The following is a 23,896-nucleotide window of genomic DNA, read 5'->3' on the forward strand; positions in this document are numbered from 1 at the left end:
AACCATTATTCAGAAAAAAATATGGCACAAGCATATTTTACTTGTCTCATTACTTTAATAGTAGCAAAGTATTAAAATATTCAAAAAAAAGAAAAGAAAAAAAGGAAAGAATAAAAATAATGCCAAATAATCATTGTATTAATAAATTGGTGATCAATTCATAATTTTGTGATGATTAATTGTAAAGCTAAATTGAATTTCAAAAATATTTCATAATTAAATAAATTGAATTTGATTAGCATTTATGCTTTTTTCGGAAAATAGGAGAATCAAAAAAAAAACAGGTAAAATGAACAATATTGACCGTTAATGACCGAAGCTAACATCTGAAATCATTTGTAGTCTTCTAGCATCCCAATTTGTTGCATCAACAATTGGATCATTTACCCATAACTCTCGCCCATCTTCTACCTCAAAAATTTACAAATTATATTCAGTTAGTTAAAAAGTAAATTATAATTATTAAAATTTAAGCTAAATTATAAAAAATTTGCAGTATAAGATATGAAAAAGTTTTGAAATGTATTTAAAAAGATTGAATATGCACTTTTTCCTTTTTTTCTTTCTTCATTCATTACTTATTAAAATCATTCATTAAATAGCAAAACTAGAAAAACTTAAAATTATGCAAAGCTAACAAATTAATACAATGACGAAAAACTGATACATGTGGGTCATTTTGTAAAAATAGAAAATATACATTTGCGCTTTAGAAAAGGTTAAAATCGCACACTTTTCTCGTTCTTAACTTATTACAAACCACATTTTTTTAACCTTTTTTAAATTCCGTTTCTGACTTTCTGTTTTTTCACATTTTTTCTTTTTTTTTTTTAATGATCTTAACTTTCAAAGAATTTGTACAATTCACGCTATCTAAATGATAGCAGATGTTCAAATAAAAAATGCATTCAAATGTAACTTCAAAATAAATTGTACATTTATTTTTCCGTTTAATAGTTAAATTTTATTAACTTTAGGACGAATACAAGTATTTGGAAAGAAATAACCTTTCGATCGATGGTCCATTTTAGTATTGATTCCATATCACCGTAATCACCAGCACATGTCACCACAATTGTTTCATCGCCAATTCTATGTGAAGATTTTCAAATGAAATTATTTAAATAAAAACAAAAAAAGAATAAAATCTAAATTAGACAACTTATAAAATTGATTCGCTTTCTGTTGCTCACCAAAAACCATTAACAATGTCACCATAAACCGTTGACATTGATATGTAAGAATGTGAATTAATTATTAGCCACTAATTAAAAACGCTCATGACTTGTAAATATCTATGGAATGATAAAATGATTGTAATTTCTAATTACGACATTATTGTTTTCCCGCTTCTATTTAATTAGAAGCTAATAATTACTTCATGTTCTTGCTAGTGTCATTCTAATGCTATATTTGATTTCGTTTTTTTTTTTTTTTTTTTAAATTTTTTTTTGTATTACTGATTACAGTCTTAATTTTTTCTTATTTTTTTGACAACAGTCTAAGAAAATAAAAAATATTATAATAAAGATTTTTTTTTATGGCATTAATAAACAGATGAAATATGGTACAGCGATTAGATGCAGTAGTACTTAACAAATAAAATTATAAATTAGCAATGAGAAAAAGATGTTTACCTGGTATGTGCACTACATCTGACCTGTTTATCTGATATTTTCAATTTCATTTCAAGTACTAAAGTTATCTTTGACCTGAAATTAAATAATATCAGTCATGATGTATTAACATATTTATTGAATAGTTAGAATTGTTTACCCATCGAAATTTCACAACTTTATTTACAAAAAAATAGGGCTTTGATAAATCCAATAATTTCAATTGGATTAAAAATTTAATAAATTAGTTTATTTCCCATACCTTTTAGTTTCATCAGTTCCTTGCACTTTTCCGCGTTTTCTATCACCTGTAAAATGATCAAAATCCAATAATTTTATCAAATTTTACCATAGCTCTAGTTTCCTAAAATTTTTTGATTAGAATTTATAAAAATGAAATGAAATTTACAAAGCTATAACCATGGAAAAGAAAGAAACAAAATAATGTAAGCAAAAGCAGAGCAGATATTGCATCAAATTATATGTTTCAGTAAATGAACACGAAAATATTAAATTTATTACTTAAGTGGACTAAAATACTTATTTAAAAACTGAACCATTTGCAAATAATATTGGATGTCAGTTAAAGTAACGTTAAAGAAATACTTTCTAATGAATTGGATTCTTTTTGTGGAATAAATTCATCAAATTCTAAATCTTTCCTTCTGAGCTTGAACATTTCGCTGGAAAAATCATTTGTACTATCTGCTGCAGATTGCACTTTCAATAAGTTGTGCAAATTTGACGACTTTTTAACTTTTCCACTTTTATAGCCTAAAATAAAAGTAAAATTTCAAAGATTTGAGCGAAAATTTAACTACTTTTTATTAAAATATTTATTCGTTAAATAATAATTTTTGAAATTGCAATTAAAACTAATATTAGTGTCTTAAATGAAATATTTATTTTACTTAATTAGTATTTTATAATAAGTTATTAACTATTTTGTACAAATGATGTTCTACTATTTAACGATGATAGTTAATAGTGACAAAACATGAAAGAAAAAATATTTTATTGTTTATGATCTAATTATAATTAATTTTAATGTTTCCATTAATTTTTTTTGACATTATAAAATCGAATAAATTATTGAGTAAATTTTTAAACAAAAAATAAACATCAAGTTATTAAAGTCAAAACACTAATGTTTTCTCCATATTATTTCCTATTATCAATAATAAATTACTTCACATATATATATATATATATATATATATATGTATAAGTCATTTGAATTATTTGTTAATTTAGCAATTTGGTTAACAATTTGGTTAAGCAATTTGGTAGTTTGAGAATTTGAGAGTAATATTATAATCTGCTTTGGTTTCGTAAATAACAAAGGTGTAATTCATAAATTAAAATTAAAAATAGGTTAGAATGATTGTTTATTAACACTGCAACTGTTGGTCTAATTACAGAAGTTATTATTGTATAATTTTTTTCTTATGAAATTTTTATTTAAAATAAAACAAACAATAAGGAAAACCTTGTTTGTCTTGCTTTGAATAAATCTCAAATAAATCATCATATTCCAATGAATGATGCGAAATTGACGATGATGCTAATCCAACATCCAAATTTTTGCTTTTTTTTTCATTTGCTATCCACCAATGTTTTGCAGCACTTTTATGATTATTTTTCGTCATGGATGATCGAAGAAGGAATGATGAACGCTTCCGCATCGGAACTAAAATACATTTTTTATATCATTATCAAAATTTAATATTTTGATATTAAAAAAATAAATTATATGAAATAAGAACAAGAATGCACGGTCAATAATAGATGAGCATGGAAATGGAATTTAATTATTAATGCAAAAAAAAAAAATCAAATCAGGAATTAAGAGAGATCGACAAAAGATTTAAGACATAATAATTAATAGTGAATATATTAACTGTTAATGAATTTGCTAATTTAAGTGATAGAAGTAGTGAAACACATTTTTACAGAATAAAATCACAATGATAAAAATGCTATATTTTAGAAGTTGTTTAACTTTTATATATTACATAACTCTTTTTTTCCATTTTGCAAGGATAATCTTTTAGAGTTATATCATTGGCCTGAATTTACAAAAAAAAAAAAAAAAAAAAAAAAATGCACAAATTATGTGGTTTTGTATTTTGATTTTTAATGAAAAAGTTTTTGCATCTTCAATTTTAAAATTCAAATAACAACCAGAAACTAATGTTGAAATGTTTTTTAAAAATCATCAGTAATATGACTTAAAAGATATTAATGAGGTTCTGGAACAGAATTGATATTATGAAGGATGACAAAATGGTATATGATATGATAAAATCAAAATAAACTTGATAGCTTTTTTCTTCTGAAAAACTAAAAACCTCTGTAAAATAAACAAACTTTTTTTTTTATAAAAAATGAAAAGATTGCTAAAAATTGGCGAAATAAAATAACATAAACCTTTTGATAATGGTTCATTGTAAACTGTATCTGATGAAGAATTTAATGAAGATTTAATTGTTGCCATTGGTCTGAATTAAAAAAAAAAAAGAATTACTCAAATTATGCATTTTTTTTGTTTTGATTTCTAATGGAAGAGTTTTTGTACTTTCAATCATTTCAATCTTACATTTTTCTTTTTTTCTTTACTTTTTTTACAGAAAAAGTGTTTTCTAATTTTTACGAAAAAAAACAAAAAAATATTACTTCTGATTGATTTGATTCGATTTTATCTCTTTTCTTCTTGATAACATTGGTGTTGTTAATGCTGTTGTTTCAAGAGATATTTTCCGAAAAACTGCACTTTTTTTAATAAAAAAAAAAAAACTTTTTCAACAAATTATATTAAGTATATATCGTTTTTTTAATTTCTAATTACTAACTTCTGATAATTATATATATATATAATGAAATTAGTGTTCAATTGTTTTTCTTTTCATTTCTAATTTTGAATAATTGATAGAATTTATTATCATTAATAAACTAAAATTTACCGCTATATTTTCGAGTATTTCGATCAATTTTCACTAATGTTTTTCGTGAAATGTTAGAAATGAAACGATATGCATTTTCAATTGCTGATTCATCATATCGCATTTCATTTTTACTTGGAAGAAATATTGCTGGATGAGTTGTTGTATCCACTGTTCCAATATTTTGTAACATACAATAAATTATGCAATTAAAATTATCATTTCTTATTCAGCCAGAAAGTTAAAATTAAAAAAAAAGGGATTTTGGACGAAGAAATAATTAATGATTAATGCCTATTTTTGCAGTAGAAAAACGAATTAATCATAAAAACTCATAAATTTAGTAATAATAACTTATTCATTTTTAATAATTACTATCAAAGTTATCATTCTTTTTTTCAAAACTTTTAATCTCAAACTAATAAATTTAATAAATATATTTTTCTGATACGGATTAATTAGTAAATATTTGTTCAATAATCAGCTGTAGCAATTTGAATAAACATTTAAAATTTCAATATTACCCATTTAAAAATTCAATAATATTTTTTAGTTGCTGAAATGGTTAGGAAGACATATGGCTAGCTTTTTCAATAATAATTTTTAATTTTCCAATAATAAACTGCAATAAATTGAATAGGCATTTGAAATTTCAACATTATTCGTTTAAGATTTCAATATATATTCTTTTTAAATTGCTAAAAGATAAAGAACAGATATGATTAGCAAACTTAGATATGATATTTGAATTTGCTGTGATTGTTGTTTGCTGACATTGGTTATGAATGATATGATAAATTAACAAATATCCATCCACCGTACCAATCCATAATTGCTTTCGAACACACATTACCGATGTAATTTCGGTTGGTCGTTGAGGTGCACTATAAAACAAAAAAGAAAAAATTCCAAAAAGTAAGAAAAAAAAAATAAAATTTGATTTGTTCTCTATCTTTTCTCTCTTTCTTAATTTTAATTAGGTAATAAATCATCTAATTTTGCTTGTGAGTGCAATTCATAGAGGAATACAAGATAAGTTTTAATTTTCATTGTGCATTAATAGATCAAAAGTTCTTGAAAAATGTTATTTGTTAAAAAAATTCAATGAATATAATGTTTTTTCTTTCTTTCTTGGTTCACAAAAATTTCTCAATACATTTGTTATTCTTATGCTAGAAAATAATGAAATTTATAGGTTAATTTTTTTTTTTTCTTTTTGAGATTATCAATTTTGATTTTAAATCACTTTAAAAAAATTTTTTTAAACAGACTTATTGTATTGTTCTTTTCCTAAATCTAAGATTAAAATGCATTCGTCATCCTTCCAAAGTTGTAACACTTGCGAATGAGCTGTCGCAATCCAAACTCCATATGATGATGGACACATACAACGTATTTTTTCAAACATTGGTGAACTATGAACGGATACCGATGATGCAACATAAATTTTACGAAGTGTTGTTAGCGATCTTTAATTTTATAATTTAGAAAAAATAAAATATTTTGAAAGTTAATTAAATACTTTTTATGAGTGAAAATATTTTAGAAGATGATTAATTAAAAATTAAAAAAAAAAAAAAAAGACAAATATTTCCATAGATGAAATAAATTTTTTTTAATGAATGCAGCGTTACATTTATTTAAATGTTTTTTTTTTTTTTTTTATTGCGATGAAAGAAATATTAAAAAAAAAAACAAAAAAAAAAAACTGCTTATTTTACTGTCATCATTTTATTGATAGAAAAGAAAAAAATTCAAGTACAACGCAAATGCAATAATATTTATTGGCATATTTATTAAGTAAATATATTATAGACTAATATTTTGCATTAAGATAATAGTAAACTATTCAGTGTCTGTCATCCGTTTATATAAAATAAAAAGTTTAAAATGAAATATAAATCTTACTAGTCTAAATATTATAAAGCTTACTTCATACAAATAATTGTCACTTTGCATGCAGTTGCAAGCCATAAAGTATCATCAACAATGTTCATTTCCGTAACAGGTGCTGTACTAATTGGCAAATTAAGCATTTCGATAACATTGGGTACAATTTCGTTAACATTCTACAATAATTTATGAATAAAAAAATACTATATGTACTTTAAAAAAAGAAAAAAAAGAATAATAGCACAGTAAGCAATAATTTGCTTATAAATTTAATTCTTATTTTTTAATATGGATTCATCATTGTTATGAGATCACTAACTGTTGCTCTATGTTTCAGCCTAATTATATCACACTGACTTCATTTTTGTCCTCAATCATATTACAGTGATTCTTCTTTTTCTCATTGTATTGGTTTCGTTTTTCCTATTCTTCAGCTAAGTTTTATATTAAGTGAAGAGAGATGGATTCAAATTTCAAACTGAAATAAGCACAGAATAAATGGACAGATAGGGTCAGCCATTAAATAAATTGTAGAATGTAAAGTTGATTTTTTTTGAGTTTAGTTTCTAACAATTTTTCTATCAAGAAAAAAAAAATTTGTTTGGCAACACTTATTGCATTTTCTTCAATCCAACCATAATCATATTCGCGTTTTTTAAAAAATGCGTAAAATTTTGCAATAATAGCAAAAAAAAAGTATGAATATTTTATCATAAATAGCGATCATCCCTTTATTTTCAATCCAATCATAAAAAATTTAACAGTAATAAAGAAACTTAAATTAGGATTTTTAAACCTTCAAAATTATTTTTCAAGAACTCTTCAAGGACACGTTAAAAATACTCATATTTAATCGAATTTGTTAGGAATAATTTTAATTTTACAAGTTTCTCAACATTCAGTTAAAATTTCCACATTGATTAGCAATTGATACATGTTTGTAGGAACAATTTGTAACTGAAAGGTAATAAACAAAAATCGACAATGGAATGGTCACTATTTATGGTTGTTATATCACAGTGATTACTATTTCCACTTTATCAATTATTATAAAATGAAATATTTCTATTACTCTACTTTTTCATAATTTACTTATTACTATCAATATAATAACTACTTGATTATTCATAGTAACAGTAATAACATGATTGTTTTTAATGACGTGAGAATCTATTTTGTAATTTTTTTAGCTATTAATATATTTATTTTAATACACCTATTAAAGGTAAAAAACATTTATTAGAATTTTCGGATATGAATTGATTTCTTTTCAAATTTCTTCATTTCTGATTTTGTTTTTTCCTTCATATATGTTTGTGTAATTCAATAGTTATCATTTTCATGTTTTGACAGCTTATCAATTGATAGAAGGAGAAAAACAAAGTGTTAATAAATAATTTATTGAAAATATACCTCGAAAATGGTAAGCACACCACTGGCAAGTGCTGCATATAAAAGTTCATCTTTGTATAATAATTTAAGCGCAATATCGGATATTTTTAATTCCCACAACATTTCGCTGTAAAATTAATTATAATAACTTCAAATATTATTATACTCTGCTAATTAAAATATTTTTGACTGAATAATATAAAATAGATAAAATGTAAGTTATGATGACTAAAATTAATTCAATCAATGTATAATTAAATTGTAAAAAGTAATTAAATTACAATTGCAAGAACATTTGTTAATTAAATTATCTGAAAGTATACCTTTTCATATCTTTAATTTGTAATGCAACAATATAACCAGATAATAGTGAAACATATGCAATTTCACCTTCTCTTAATGCCATTGAAAAAATTTTGCAATCAAACTAAAAATTTATTTTTAATATATAATTTAAAAAAGAAGAAATTGATTGAATGTCAATCAATTAGGAAATAATTTCTCATCAATTATATAATTTGAAAAAAAAGGGACTAATTGAATGCTAATTAGGAATAACTTTAGTTTAGATAGCAAATTTTAGCAAATGTGTTTTTGTATTACAAAACTCCATAAATGTTATGTGTTGTAATGATCGAAAAAAACGGAAAGTTTGTAAAAAGTAGAATTTATGACAAATATTATGTTATTCATTTATTTTCTTGATTAACAACAAATTATTTTAATTGATTTTAATCTGTTTAGGATTTCAAATGTTATCTAGAAACAATTTTGTGAAATATTTTTAGAAATTGTCTTAACTTTTATTTAATTTTAGAAAAAAAGAGAAAGAGAAAAGAAACAGAATAAGTTTAAAATATGCGTCTAATTGCAATAAATTTATTATTTAAACCATTATTAACTTTAAAAAAAGTGAAAAATCGAAAGTAACTTACTTCAATATCAAGTTTATCCATGGTTGAAATTTTATCAGTAAGATTGAAACGAATAATAATACCTTTTGTTTGATGACCTGCACAAATGAAACCTGTATCTTCACGATCCTTACTAAATGTTACAACTTCAATTGTTGGAAATCGTGATCTTTCCTGCTAACAAAATACAATTCATCTCTTTTTTCATTTCATTTATTTAATTTATTCATCTAAATTACAAGTATTAGCTTAATCGATTAATTAGTTAATTAATTTGTTTGTTTATATGTTTAATAATTATATAGTTTGTATTTCTAATAGTTCACAAACTGTTCATTAATACTTACTTTTTTATAAACTTGAATTTTTTCATTTTCTTTTATTCACTTTTTTCTATCAAAATTTTGAGACATTTATAGAATTTTAATATTTGTCTTCATAAAATTTACCTCTTCAGTTTTTAAAACCTTTTTCACTTTTTCTGTCGAATTTTTTATTTTATAATGATTCATTTGCATGCATTGTTGCTAATATTTGACATAACTATAACTTATGATTTTAGTATAAAACAGTGTTAAAGCATAAAATTCTTTCATCTGATGTACCTTTATATTTTTTAATTCAATTTTCTTCTCGGTAGAATTATTCAAAAAAAAAAAAATTTACCAATGATAAAGATGTAAATACTTTTCTTAATTGTTCTTTACGATTTAATCGTTCACGTAGTAAATCTAAATACCACTTTTGTTTATGCTCAATTTCAGAACGTGATGGAAATGATTGCATCGTGTCGAATGCTAACTAAAATTTTTTTATTATTTTTTATCTTCAGTATATTTTAAAAAATATTTTAATATTGAATCTTTTATTCCTTTCTTTTTTCCCTCTTACATATTTACTACTTGGCCGATAAATTATTACCACTTATATGATTTATACTTTTCATTTTTTTTCTCTCTTCTTTAAATTAATCTCTTTTTTTTGCAAAATGTTTAAAAGCTTTTTTTTCATTTTCTTTTTAAAAAGTAAGATAAGATTTTTAAAATAAGATTTTTTTTTCATTTTCTTTTAAAAAAAAAAAATAAAACGAACAAACAAATTGAAATGTCTGTTTCAATTTAAATAAAAAATACTAAATACATTCCACATATTTCAGATATCATTTTAACACATTTTACATTAGTGAAAAAAATTAAACATTTGACATCTTATCACATATCATTGTATAATATTTATTTTCATCAAATAGCATTCCTTTTTTAAGCTCATTTTCTTTTTTTTATTAGTTATATTATTTTTTTTATAGCATATTACTAACATTAAATAATCCTTCGTAATCGTATGTTAAACGAACGGATGCTTTTAGAATTTTGATAACTGATATGGTATCATTTCGTTGAAGTACTTCCTTTTCATGAATGGATAAAATTGCAAGAGCAAATCGAAAAAGCACTTTTGTACCATCCAAAAGGAAACAATCCCAAATTCGGATCATTGTCTATAAAAAAGAAGCAAACAAAAATTATCATTATTTATTGTTATTATTGTTCATTACTATTACTAAGTAACCGATGAAAATTATTATACTATTATTATTATCATTTCTTTTCATTAAAAAAAAGGAAAAAAAAAACTCCATAAAAAATTTTTAAACTTTTATTTGTATTTGCAATGAATGTTGCAGGTGGTATAACAAACAGTGGAATAGTATTAATAGGCATTGCCAGATTGCGCGCAAATGCGCCGTGCTGCTAATTTCCAAACGCACATAATTAGCAACATAGTGCATTTACGGGCTTATGGCTATTTTATAAATATTCTTCCATTTGGGGAAATTTTTTTTTTATTAATTTATTAAAAATAGCAAATAAAACTAATACCAGTGTACTTTCTCTTTTTCTTTTTTCTTCTATATATTTACTTAAATTGGATGTAAAAATGTTAAGAAAATAGCCATACCATTTGAAGAAAAAAAAAAAAAAAAAAAATGATCAAAATTAGATTACATAAGAATACGAAAAAAAAGTTATTAAAAATAAGTCCAAAAAATTAGTCGCACAATTTGGAAATGGTAAAAATTAAAAAAAAAAAAAAAATAGCAGAAATTTTTAAACCAAAAATTTATTGATATATTTATATATATATTTTTTTAGGAATAAAATTTATCATTCCAATATTAATTTGATGAGTGAAAACATTTGACATCAGACATCATTTCACTGTCATAGAAGGCAACAATGATTGAATGAAATGTTTAGATGAAAGATGTAGGAAATATTTTGGTTGATTAATTTTGATATGCAAATGAATAATTTGATAAATCGAAAAATTTCCCTATCTCTTCACTCCTCTCTCTCTCTCTCCCTTCTCTCTTTTCATATAGATATGCGAAATGTTTCACATATTTTGTTGACTGTAACAAATTCCAGGATAGAATTGAAATGAAGTAGATAGATTGTTGAATAGGATCATAAATTAGCATATGAATTAATTTATAACTTTTATTGAAAAGTATGCCAAATCATTGCGTTAAATTTTTATCTTCATTTCAAAATGTCACAAATTTTCATATCATATATTTAAAAAAAAATCTTTTTTGCAATTGAATTAATTTAAAAAATGTATTAATTAATGATATTCTGCAAAAATTTTTTTTTTCAAACAAATTTTATAGCAAACAAAAAAAAAGAAAAGGAAAAAAGGAGAACAAAAAGAAAAGAAATGAAAATTTTTATATTCATTTTATAAATGAAAAAGAAATACCATCCTTATCCTTATTATATATAAATTTTATTTTAAAAAAATTTATTTATTTAGAAGCAATAAAATACCTGAAAAGGTACAGCGTCATAAAATAGCGCCAAAAACCAATTTAGTGTTACCGTAGCTAAATCGATGCCATATTGTTCCAAATGTGCAGCTAATCGTGGTAATCTTCTTGCAACCAATTCCTTTAGTACCTCCTATGCAATATTAAATTATTTAAATTTTTAAAAAATTAAAAAAAAAAGCTAAAAAAATTTTTTCCTTTGTATTTAAATTAATTAAAAATGCATTAATTTATTTTGCAACATTTTGCAAATGGAAAAAACTTCTTCCAAACAAATTTCATAGCAAACAAAAAGGAAGAAAAAAAAAATAATAAAAAAAAGAGGTAAATAGAAATATCTGCTTTTATTTTATAAACGAAGAAATATGCTATTTTTATGTTTCTGTACAAATTTTATTATCTAAAAAAAGAAATTAAATTTTTAATTGCTTTCAAATTCATTTAATTTGAATTAGTAAATTTTTTTATACCACAAATGAACAACTTCAATTTCATTTTCAAAGCTATTCCAATATTATCACATCAATTATCATAAACATGCTGATTACTTGATCAGCTTGTGCACCGGTTAATGCATAATCAAAATATGATTTATCAAAATATTTTTCCGTAACAGCAACTAAAAACCAGAATGTATCTTCGACACCAAGAAAAAGCATTGCTGTTCCGGCAATAAAGTTCATTCCCTGACAATAACCAATTATTGGATTATGTAAACAGAATGCACGCAATACTTGCTCTAATTGTTGAATCTGAAAAGTTAAAAATTCATCAAAATTAATAATTATTTAATAAAATTGCAGCAAAAAGAAAGATTTGATTCAAAATTTTAGTTCTCCAAAAGTTCAAATTTGTAAAATTAATAAATGCTCAATAAATTCATAAAAAAACTTTGGTTTAAAATTTTAATTTTTTTTTTTGCCAAAATTAACGATTGTTTATTAAAGTGTTTCAAAACTTCAAATTTTTGAATGTTAAAATTATTAATTTTTAATAAAATCATAGCAAAAAAATTTTTTTTTGATTTCAAATTTTGTTATTTTACAAAGTATCTAAAATAAATTAATGTCAAATTTTTATTAAAGAAAAAGGAAATAGACGGTAATATTATTAATTTTTAATCAGATATTATATTTGTACTTTAACATATGTAGTATAAGAAAATGTAATAAAATAAATTCTACCATTTCATTTATTTATTGCACTGATGAAACTGGCACAAATCTTTAAAAAGTATTTAATAAAAAAATTAAGTTTTTTCTTTTGTTCATTAAATAAAAAAAACTTTGAGTTAGCTTTTTTTTTTTAAATAAAAGAAAAGCTAACCCCTTTACATGTTGGTGACATGAAATGTATATTACCAGGTAATGTGCGCAATAAATCAAGCGTTATTTGTTTTTGATGGTTATCTCTGTACTAAAAAAAAAATTTCAAGTGAACAAAGATAAAGGAAGAAAAAGTGACAGATAAAAACGAACAAAAAATGTGCACAATTTTTGATCAAAGAATAAATTTGACATTATATATTTATTTTAATTTATTAAATATTTATTTGAAAATTCATTTATTTTAATTTAAAACTAAACTATCATTAATATTCAATGTGTAAAAAATCAGAAAAAAGTGATTTTCAAAAAATAAATAAAATTCAAAAAAAAGGAAAAAAAGAAAAAAAGGCGTAATACCTCTGTTTCATCAAGTGATCCACGTGTATTACATAAATCACGAAAGTAATATTTGCCAAATTTTTTTTTAATATCAGCAATTTGTTGATGAATGAGTAATTTCCAAATGCTTGGTCTTAAATCACCTGGTACACCAGTTCGAATAAGCATACGTATTTCACTCTGTATGATCATTTTAAATTGGAAAATTTTTGAAATTAAGGTTTTAAATTTTAAATTTCAACATTCCAATGTTAATAATAAATTCATATCATTCGTTTTTTTTTCCTGCAAATATATGTTTAGTATATTAAACAATAATTTTTTTTTTGTATTAATTAATATTCTATCAATAATTTCTTTTCTTTCAATACAAAATTTACATATTTTTTCTTTGTTATTACTATGATTTTTTTAAAACTGATTACTCTACACAAAATATTTAATGACTATTTATTTTTATCAAAATGCAGCTGCTAAACAAATTGTCAATTTTGATACTGTTATTAAGTAATCATTATATATTACTATACATCTACATATTATTGTCAGATTATTCCATAAATTTTTGATATTATCATAAAGTTTAAATAATTTTTCCCCGAAATTATCCAACATCATTGTTGAATAAATATTTTTTTTCCATCAAAATTATTCAACATAATCACTAAATAATTGATAAATTTATCAATTTCTGCAACGTTATCATCAAATAATTATCGTACTAACATACACTTTCTTACATTATTATCAAATCATTATTCCGTGCATTCTTTTTTGACTTTACCACAAGTTATAAAAGTTTCGAAATTGCTGATTAACATAATTAATTATTAGTTAACTGTTTAAACAATTCTAAAAAACTCAACTTTATCAATAAACAATCATCGCTGTCAAATAATTATCCTGAACTTTTTTTTGATACTATCCTATATCATCAACTTTTTTTAATACAATTATCACAAAATATTTCTTTGATATTACTACCATTACTTATTTTGTAATCTAATATAACTTCTTGTTATCAATTAGTTAATTTTACCTTATTGCAAAGTTGGTAATTACAATTGTACAAGTATCGTTTCCATGCAATACGATGTTGCAAGTGTGCAGATGTGCATTCCAAATAAAGCGCATATAACTGTGTACAAATATAATGCAATGCTAATTCTTCATCAGCGAATGATCGTTGAAATCCAAAGATATCCAAATAATTGCCAAATAATGTTAAACTTTAAAAAAGAAAATTAAAATAAATAAAAAAAAAAGAGAAAATATATGATAAAGACATAAATATATATATAACTAGCAACAAAAGAAAAGAAATTACTAATAACGTTAAATTTAATTTTTTGCTTCCTTTTTTCTCATTTCATTTTTATTTCTCTTGTAGTTTTTATAATATTCAATGAAATTAAAAAAAAAAATTCATTGAATAAATTTTGCTGAATAAATTTAAAAGAACATTGATAAATAAAAATAATACTGAAAAATAAAATTGAATAATGAATTAAAAAATTTTACTCTGTAAAAAATGTAACAAATGAAAATGAGTAAAATAAATAAAATAAAAAGAATTACAAATACCTTTCAAAAGTTGGTAATGTTGGATCAACTGCTCGTGCTTCATTCAATAAATTTATCACACGTTTTTTATGCTAGTTAGAAAAAAAACGAAGGAAAAGAAAAATTAAATTATCATTATAATATTAAAATTAAAAAAAAGTTAATCAATAAAAAGTAAACAGTTTTAATTTATTTGGTATTTGCTGCAAAAATATTTGTATTAAAAAATTTTATTACGAAGAACTTTTTTTTCATATTTACTTTCTGCGTTATTCTTTGAACAAAAAAACGAAATTATAAAATTAAAATATATATATATATATATATATATATATATATATATATATATATATATATATATATATGTTAACAAAAAAGAAGTTATTTTCCACTCAAAGAGCTTTTTAAGATACAAAATAAATATGGTAAGCAATTCTATCGATATTTTAATCTTGTATTAAAAATTCGCTGTAAACAATTTGATAAAAATGAATTAAAACTTACAATATGACTACCAAGCAATTTGACTTGAAGCGCATCAATAGATTGCTGCTCATCAAGCGAAATTTTAATACAACTTTGTAGCAAAAATACATACTCTCGTTTCAAATTATTCAAATCTTCCATTAGCATTTCATTTAATCTGACAAAAACATAATAATTAAATTGAAATTGAAATTAATTCGTCAATTTTTTGATAAATTTTTTCGATTACATTCCAATAATCTTAACGGGATAGTCATAAAATTAAATTTTGTACAATACTAAATTCAATGTTACAATGAAATAAACAAGCTTTTATTAAAATTACTTCAACGAAATAATCTTATCAGTAATTAAGGTACAGTGTAAATCCATATAACAGTTTTTTAAAATAAAATTTTCAATTGTCATTAATTTCAAAATAAAAACGTGCAGTTACTGCTGAGAATAAAGTTTAATTGAAGTTTTTTGGTAAATTTATCAATTCATAGAGAAAAAAGAAATATCAAGTTAATAGAACGTTCAGTTTAAAGATATTTTAGTCAAATATAATCATTTTGATAAAAAAAGAGAACAAAAAAAAAAAAAAAAAAAAGAAAACTAACAATGCATAAAATACGGTAGAAACAAAAAAGACAAAAATAAATAAACTAAATAAATAAAAAGCTATAATTTACGCTAAATGCTTGTTGCCAAAATAAAATTCTCAAAACAAATTATTGATAATTTTATAATGAAATCATCAGTTATTTCAGAAATTAAAATTATGATGAATATCAAGATGAAATATGCAATTGCTAATACATACTGCTTAAATTTAAATGTTTGCTTCTGTTGTGCAGCACATCGTTTCAACAATCGGATCACTTCACTGTTCAAAAATTTATTTCGATTTGCCAACGAAAATGTTTGTTCGGTGGTTAAATTTGTTGTTGTAACATTTCGAAAAAAAAATTTCATTTAATATTTTAACAAAAACAATCTTTTTTGCAGTCTTTTTTTTTTGGTTTTGTTTATTTGTTTGTCTGTTTAACAAAAAAAAAAAAAAAGAAAATAAAATGTAAAGCAAAGTAAAGCGAAATAAAAAATTGTTTCTTTTCCAAATTTTTCTACTTTTTTTTTCTTGTGTTTGTTTATTACTATTTAAAAAAGTATGAGAATAAATACAATAGGAAAAGTTGATAGAAAAGACGAAAATTAAATTTGAAGAAAAACATTACATTATTGAAAAGAAAAATTTTGATTTTTAAATAATTAAATTCAATTATTTTTTCCTGTTTTAAAGTTTTATTTAAAATAAAAAAATGGCAGTTTTTTTTTTTTTTTTATTTTTTGCATATTTTAATAGACAAAATATCGAAATGCTATCAACTTTTTCAATTGTGTTTTTTTTTTTTTTTGCCTTTCCTGAAATTTGAAATGAAATAAGTAAAAAGTTTCGAAGAAATGGAAGAGTGCAAAAAAAAGAAGAAAAAAATGAGGAAAAATGTAATTAAAGATAATGAAACTTTTAATAAGTAGTGGACAGAACCATTGTATAAGAATTATTAGCTGAGTAAATGTCAACTAACATGATATCTTTGAGTTGTGCAAGTTCAATGGATAGCATTTTCCTTCCTTCGTTAAGTTCTTCAATTTTTGCTTTCTGCCTATTTGTGATTGCTCGCAGCCAATTTAATTCATTTTGTTGATAGCTGAAATTATTTTAGTAATTATTAAAATGCAAATAATAATGCGAATAAAATTAGATAAATAACATGTAAATATGTAATAAACTGGTGCTAAAGTATAAATAATAATTGAGTAGAAATATGAGCAATTAGTGAATGTGCAAAACTAAATAAACTAAATAGTAAATAAATGTGTTAAATTAAATAAATCATAAGTGAATGTGTAATAACTTATATTGAAATACAAACAGCGCAAAGATAGGAATGTAAATAATAAGTTAAGTTAAACTTAATAACTAATAAGTAAATATGAAATAAGTACAAAAATTGATAATTTTTGGAAAATGGTCTTGCTTGTAGTGAAATACAAAAATTACCATCATTAATAGTTGTCTTTTTTTTTTTTCAAAAGAAAAGAAAAGTCTAGCTGTTTATTTGTTTAGCATATCAATGAACTGACTAATTCATCAATTAAATTAATAAGTTAACAAATAAAAATATGTGCAAAAAAACGACAGAAATTATTGATCTTATTTTGTTTAGAATTTTCTAACATTTTCTTTCTTTTTTAAATTTATTTTTAGGATTATAATTAAATTCAAATCATTATTATTATTGGAAAATAAATTTTATTATGATTATTAAATTAAAAACAATTATTAACAAATCCTTACTATTCATTATCATATGATGATAATATTTCATTATCAACATCGTGTGTTGTAATTTCAGAAACTCGCATACTTTCGCCATTTGTACTGATGCTATAAAAAAATATTTCATTTATTTAAAACATAAAATTTTAAAAAAAAAGTTGGAAATTTAAAATTTGCGTATTTTCTTATTTTATTTTGTAATTTTTTGATAAAAATATTTTTTTTTAAATTATTAAAACTTTTTCAAATTGCACTGCGTTTCATTTCAATTTTCAGTTTATTTAAAAATCTTTCTTGTTCATTTCAAATTTATTACTAACAAAGAAAAAAAAAGTCCTTTTTTCTTCTTAAAAGCACCTGCTATTAACAGAAATATTTTCAATTTCACAGTTACACTTGTCAAATGGTTGTCCATTAATCCATTCAATGATCCATTTGTCACCTCTTCCATCATAGCCAAGCAATTTTTCCGGCAAATTATTTGTTTAATAAGAAAAATTTGTTAGAAAAGACAAAATTCCTTTTTTTTTGTTTTGTTTATTTGTCAAAATTAGTTATCTATTTTCATTTCATTCACATATAATTAGCATGCTATGCGCAACAAAAGCTTAAAAGTATACCACATATTTACATTAATCAATGCTTTAGGTTTTTTTGTTTATATTAACAAAATTTCTTATTTGAAAATTGCATTGCTGTAATATAACGATAAATACAGTGACAAGTATGATAATATAATGGTGGCTGCAATTATTAGTGATAAATGTGATGATAAGTGTAGTGATATAATGGTAAGTATAGTGATGTAATAATAACTATAATAATGAACACAGTGATGTAATGATAAATATTAGTAATACAATGATAAATAAAATGAGATAATGATAAATATGACAAGTATAGTGATATGATGATAAGCATAATGATTAGTGATATAATGATATGACGGTAAATATAATAACTATAATGGTAGTGATATAATGGTAAATATAGTGATAGGTACAATGTTAAATGCACAATTTTATTATAAAGTTTTTTCTTCACAAATTATTTTTTGAAATTTGCAAATGCTAAAAATTAATTTATTTAGTTAATCTATACTACTCGTCTATTTTCGATATGAAATTCTAGAAATTAAGATGTTTCCAACAATTAAATGATTTCATTTTCATTCAATTAATTAATGAATTTAATAATTATAAATTAATATGCTAAAATTTTAATAATACCATAGAATTTTGGTTGCACATTTGTTTACGACATTGCTTATCATTGTAAGTTAATGATGAATGTGTGGAATATTTTTGAAGAATACCTATAATATTTTGTCTACAAAATGTTATAAGAACTTAAAATTACATTCACCTTTCGGAACTTAATAAATAAAAAGAAAAAATACTCTTTTTTTTTTGCTAATTATTTCTTAAGTAATTAATATTTATTCATAAATTAGTAACGAATATTTTAAAACTTATCATAATTTTAATGTCATATGCATACCATATATCTATTATTATCTATACCTTAAAAAAAAGCAAAAAAAAAAATTGTTTCAGTGCATTTTAATTCTTCAATCTATATTTGCTTAAAATTTTAATAATTCAATTTGTTCATGTCAATAATTATTATTTAATAAAGTTTGTTTTCAAATTTTTGAGCGAAACAAACTTGACTTATTTACTCCAAAAGATGGTAGTATTGATGGTGCTGAGCGGGTGCTACTGATGCATTCATCTCTCAAATCTGTAATTTCTCAAATTTTAACTTTATTTTTTCCAGCAACTTTTCAAATAATTTCTTTTTTTTTAATGCTAGCAAATTTTATGTGATAAAAATGTTATAATTTGACAATATGAGCAGCAACGTAACTAATTAATTTCAGGCTTCTGCCTGACATCATTTTAGTTTTCATTGTAGCTAATTCAGTTACTTGTTTTGTTCCATTTTCTTTGGCGCAATTATTTTCATCGCAATCACTTTCGCTCTAAAATTAAAAAACAAAATTGTTTAAAAAAAAGAAAAAAACATTTGAATCGTTAGCAAATAAGCTTAGATAATCTTTTCACATTTAATATTTTTCAATTTCTGTTTGTTTTTTTTTAAAAATGCTTTCTTCTTTTCCATCAGTTTTTTCCCTATCTTTTTTTCTCAAAAATTTATACTCTGCGCAATTATTAACCGGAATATTGCTAGCATATTAAGTGATTAACCGAATTATTGTTAGCAAGCAAAATATTAACATGCTAAATAATTAATACCACTAGCATAGTAAATGACTAATACTGGAATATTGTTGGCAATTCAATTCAAAGCTTTTTTTATCGCAATTGTTAATTTCTTTTTTTTTTTTTTGTTCTGTCAGAATATGATTATGGTCTAACATTCGTGGAAAAAATTTTTTTTTCAATTTTTTAAATAATATTTGAAGAATTTATTAAACAATAATTTCTTTGAGTAAGAAAGAAAAATTCAAATATTAATACTGATGTTTGCTTCAATTATTTCATCATCATCCACTATCATTTCTATGCTAATACTTTAATAATAATTTAGCATTACTTTCTGCTATTGTTTATAATAATATGTATATAACAGAAAAAATTTTTGTTAAAATTTTGTAAATATTTCTTTAAAAAATTTGAATATAATTTACAAATAAAATATTTAAATTTGTCATTCCTATCAATATTATTTATACATTATTAACAAATAACAGTATTAGTTATATTATTTTTGGAGGAAAAAAAAAATATTTTATAAGAAAATTTCAATTATACAAAAATAAGCAAAGAAAAAAGGATCGATAAATTGAAGTTCATTTAAGCTTTTTTGAAGCAAAAAATAAAGTTTAAAAACAACTAAATTTTTTTTAAAGAAATTAAAAAGATAGTGTAAATTTACTGATGTAGTTTCAAAGTGTATCACTTCAAATGGTTGCGCCTTTTTTCGTCGTACGCTTGTGATCATTTCAATATTTTCACGTCGATGTTGCAACGCATTAAACCATTTTTTTGCGCTTCGTTCATTTTCCGCATCAAATTCTATTTTGCGTCTATCGACGCTGCATAAAAAAATAATAAAATAAAATGAACATTGGTAAATTGGTGAGATTAAGATGATAAAAGAGGTAAAGTGAGAAAAGATACAATGAGGAAATCAAAGAGGAAATGGAATTTTGCACTTTTTTTTTTGAAACAATTGCTGTCACTATTTCTTTTGTTTTTTATTTAACAAATGGAATGTGATTACTTGAATCATTTAATTAAATATAATATTGATGCGTTTACAATTATTAGATTTGTTTGTCCATTTGTTGAAATTTTTTTTCACGTTCTAGTTTAGTTTAAAAAAGATTTAACATAATTTTAATCTAATTTGAAAAAAAAAATCTTGTGCAACATTCTTTAATTCTTTTTCTGTTCTTTTTTCAAGATTAATTTGTAAAAAACAATTCTTTTTTCAGATGAAATTAAATTGCAAAACAAGAAATATGCTTTATGACCAAAAAATAAGGAACAAATTCCGAATTAGAGTAAGGAGTGCAAAATATTTTAAGTTAAAAAACAAGAAATGATTTTTTTTTTCCATCTTTTAAACTAATGTGTTGTAAAGTAATTCAATAATATAGCAGCAAAAGTGCGAGCTTAGTTGTAGAAATTAAATTAAATTCTTTTTAAACTTCAAATTCAGACAAATAAACTTCCAACCATATAAAATGCAATTTAAATTTTTCGTAATATTGTTAAAAAGTAAAATAATTTGTTTTAGCTCCTAGCATAAACACAAAAAAGTTGTTTCAATTTATTATAAGATATTAGAGTTAGTAAACTAATGTTATTTAAACAAACAAGCATTGTTTTCCAATTTTTACGTAGCAAGAAACTTTCTCACACTTTTTTAAACTATAAAATAATGTGTTAAAATAGGGTACAAAAATTTTGGAATTGATTTGCTAAAATCATTTGCATTTACTCATAAATATGTATAATAAATTAATAATTAACACCACGTAATAATATAAAATTGATTCATTTTTATTTCATATTACGTTGGAAGAAAAAAAAAGCTACTTTCCCACCTTTTTTTGCGTTATTTTTAAACCTTTTTAATCATTTTTAAAAATTTTTTTTAAATATAATTTTTTAATTTTTTTTTTTGGAAAAGAGAAAAGCAATAATTACTTTATCATCTTAACTAATATTTCTTTAGTTTAGCTAATGCTATGCTTATTTCAATTAACATTTCGGGAAAAACATTATTGTTTTTAATGAATGCTAACAACATGGTTGGATTATTGTTAAATTGTTATTTCACTCATTAATCTTTTGTGTAACAAACAAAACAAAATAACAATCATATCATTAAAAATCACTAATTGCAAAGTTTTATTCCTCAATTGCGAAAAGGTTTTACATTATGCTATTGCTTATGTTTTAATTGCTCTTAATATTTGCATATTTATTACATATATATATATATATATATATATTTTGCTTATTATTCCTATCATTTCTAATATTAAAAGTAGTAATATGCAATTATCTAATGATATTTGCTAATAACTTAAAAAAGATGGCTGTCTATTCTAGACGTAAATGACGTGCGCAAAAAAATGTGTAAAAAATTTTTCAGTTAAGTAAATATTAAAGTAATAATAATCTATTAAAAAAAGAACAAAAGAAAAAACAAAACTTTGATTTCTGTTGTATTATTTCCATTGTATTATATTTGATTTGAGTCAATTTTTAACGTTCATTAAAAATTAAAGTATGTCTTGCTAACAATAGTTCAATTAAAATTAAAAATTATTTACCTTTCTTAAAATGAATCGAATATTGTGATTAAATTTATTAACTTTCTCCAAAACAACAAGAATTTTCAAAATATTTTTTAACATTACTTACATCATATTTCATTTTGATGTATCGAGGAAATAAATTTCCGTTTTATCCACTCTTAATTTTCATTTCAAATTTGAAAATTTCTCACAAAGAAATGTGATAAGTTTATAATTTTAAATTATTGTTAGGAAATCATAATTTTAAAAAATATGAATTTGTTTCCTTAAAAAAGCTCATATACATTTTACCAAATACATAGTGCAACTTTTTTTTATATCGCTTTAAAAAAAAAAAAAAAAAAAAGAAAACAAATATTATTATTAGCCAATCAACTAAATTTTTTTTTTTTTTTGAATTAAAATTTCTTAGTATCATCAAAATAAGATTTTTTATTCTTCAACCGATACAAATTTAATTCTCAAAAAAAAAAAAAAAAAAAAAAAAAAAAGAATACAATTAATTTGATTTTGAAAAAACTTAAATTTTATAAAAAATGATAAAAAAAATCTCTCATTTTTCCTTTCATTCAGAAAGAGGAGCAAGTCAATTTAATAAAATCAAATAATTAAAAAAAAAAAATTTTTTTCTCTTCAATCTGCAACGAATCATTTTTTTAAAAAAAAAGGAAAAAAAGGCCAACTATTTATTTCTCATATACCAAGAAAAAAAGTTGTTAGTTTCAACGAAAAAAAGAGAAAGAAAGAAATTTTAAACCAAAAAATTAAAGTAAGAAATTAAACATACTGAATGATGAATTCAGTTTCGGAATTTTCACCTAATGTGCATGCGGCATGATCTAATGCAATTTGCTCCAATGGTTTTTTCTTCTTCACAAAATCCATTTCATCCTTGTATGATATTAGCAAATTTTTACATTCTTCCAGTGCAAAAAACATTCGTTTTCGTGATTTTAATAATGAAAATGCTAAAATTAGCAACAATAATTCATTTTAATTTTTTAAATAGGAAAAAAAGTTTAAGGATTTTTTTCCTTGCTTTTCCTAGTTTTATTTAAACTAGCATTTTAAAAAGACCGAATTTTTTTTGCGTTGTTTTGTTCTGCATTTTTAAATTTGTTCAGATATCAAAAAAAAAAAAAAAAAAAAAAATAGAAAAGAAAAAATCAAACATTAAACATTTTTAATGCTGTGATTCTTTTATTATTAAAATTAGTTTGAAAAAAATTGAAATGAAATGAAATGAAATGATTGCTACATTTTTTTTAGAAAAAAAGGAGAAAAGTAAAAGTTGTTGATGAAAAATTTTTTGCCAAAAATTAATAAACAAAATTTTCTTAAGTTAAATTCATATTGAATTATAAATTGAAAAATTTTAAATTTTTCGTCCAAATTAATACTTTTTAGTACAAATAAAGGGAAAATGTGTGTTAAGCATTTGTTATTACGCGTTATTTTTCCTTCTTTTCTTC

At 22.3% G+C, this 23,896-nt stretch overlaps 2 protein-coding genes and 1 non-coding gene across 3 annotated transcripts; all 3 read right to left on the minus strand.

Annotated features, from left to right (window-relative positions):
- Positions 1 to 306: 306 nt before the first annotated feature.
- On the minus strand, positions 307 to 17,712 carry Bma-tbc-19 (TBC domain containing protein; the record flags this gene model as incomplete). The annotated part of the gene is made up of 26 exons (XM_043074735.1): positions 307 to 411; positions 1,008 to 1,092; positions 1,638 to 1,712; positions 1,879 to 1,924; positions 2,223 to 2,390; positions 3,106 to 3,306; positions 4,047 to 4,117; positions 4,293 to 4,383; positions 4,580 to 4,729; positions 5,333 to 5,442; positions 5,830 to 6,027; positions 6,491 to 6,627; positions 7,865 to 7,970; positions 8,167 to 8,270; positions 8,779 to 8,934; positions 9,424 to 9,558; positions 10,076 to 10,255; positions 11,589 to 11,720; positions 12,136 to 12,339; positions 12,914 to 13,003; positions 13,273 to 13,434; positions 14,294 to 14,483; positions 14,839 to 14,909; positions 15,322 to 15,460; positions 16,872 to 16,994; positions 17,645 to 17,712. The coding sequence occupies 26 exons, from the start codon at positions 17,710 to 17,712 to the stop codon at positions 307 to 309; spliced, it is 3,297 nt and encodes a 1,098-aa protein (XP_042930669.1).
- Bma-mir-5366 lies at positions 10,465 to 10,571 on the minus strand. The gene has a single exon (XR_006228144.1). It is a non-coding gene; the product is annotated as a pre-microRNA Bma-mir-5366 (primary transcript).
- A 1,751-nt stretch (positions 17,713 to 19,463) lies between the features above and the next one.
- Bm17989 (Uncharacterized protein) lies at positions 19,464 to 23,363 on the minus strand (the record flags this gene model as incomplete). The annotated part of the gene is made up of 3 exons (XM_043074736.1): positions 19,464 to 19,610; positions 20,528 to 20,687; positions 23,212 to 23,363. The coding sequence occupies 3 exons, from the start codon at positions 23,361 to 23,363 to the stop codon at positions 19,464 to 19,466; spliced, it is 459 nt and encodes a 152-aa protein (XP_042930670.1).
- Between the last annotated feature and the right edge of the window lie 533 nt (positions 23,364 to 23,896).

This window comes from Brugia malayi (assembly GCF_000002995.4).
Source record: "Brugia malayi strain FR3 genome assembly, contig: Bm_v4_ChrX_scaffold_001, whole genome shotgun sequence".
NCBI lineage: Eukaryota > Metazoa > Nematoda > Chromadorea > Rhabditida > Onchocercidae > Brugia > Brugia malayi.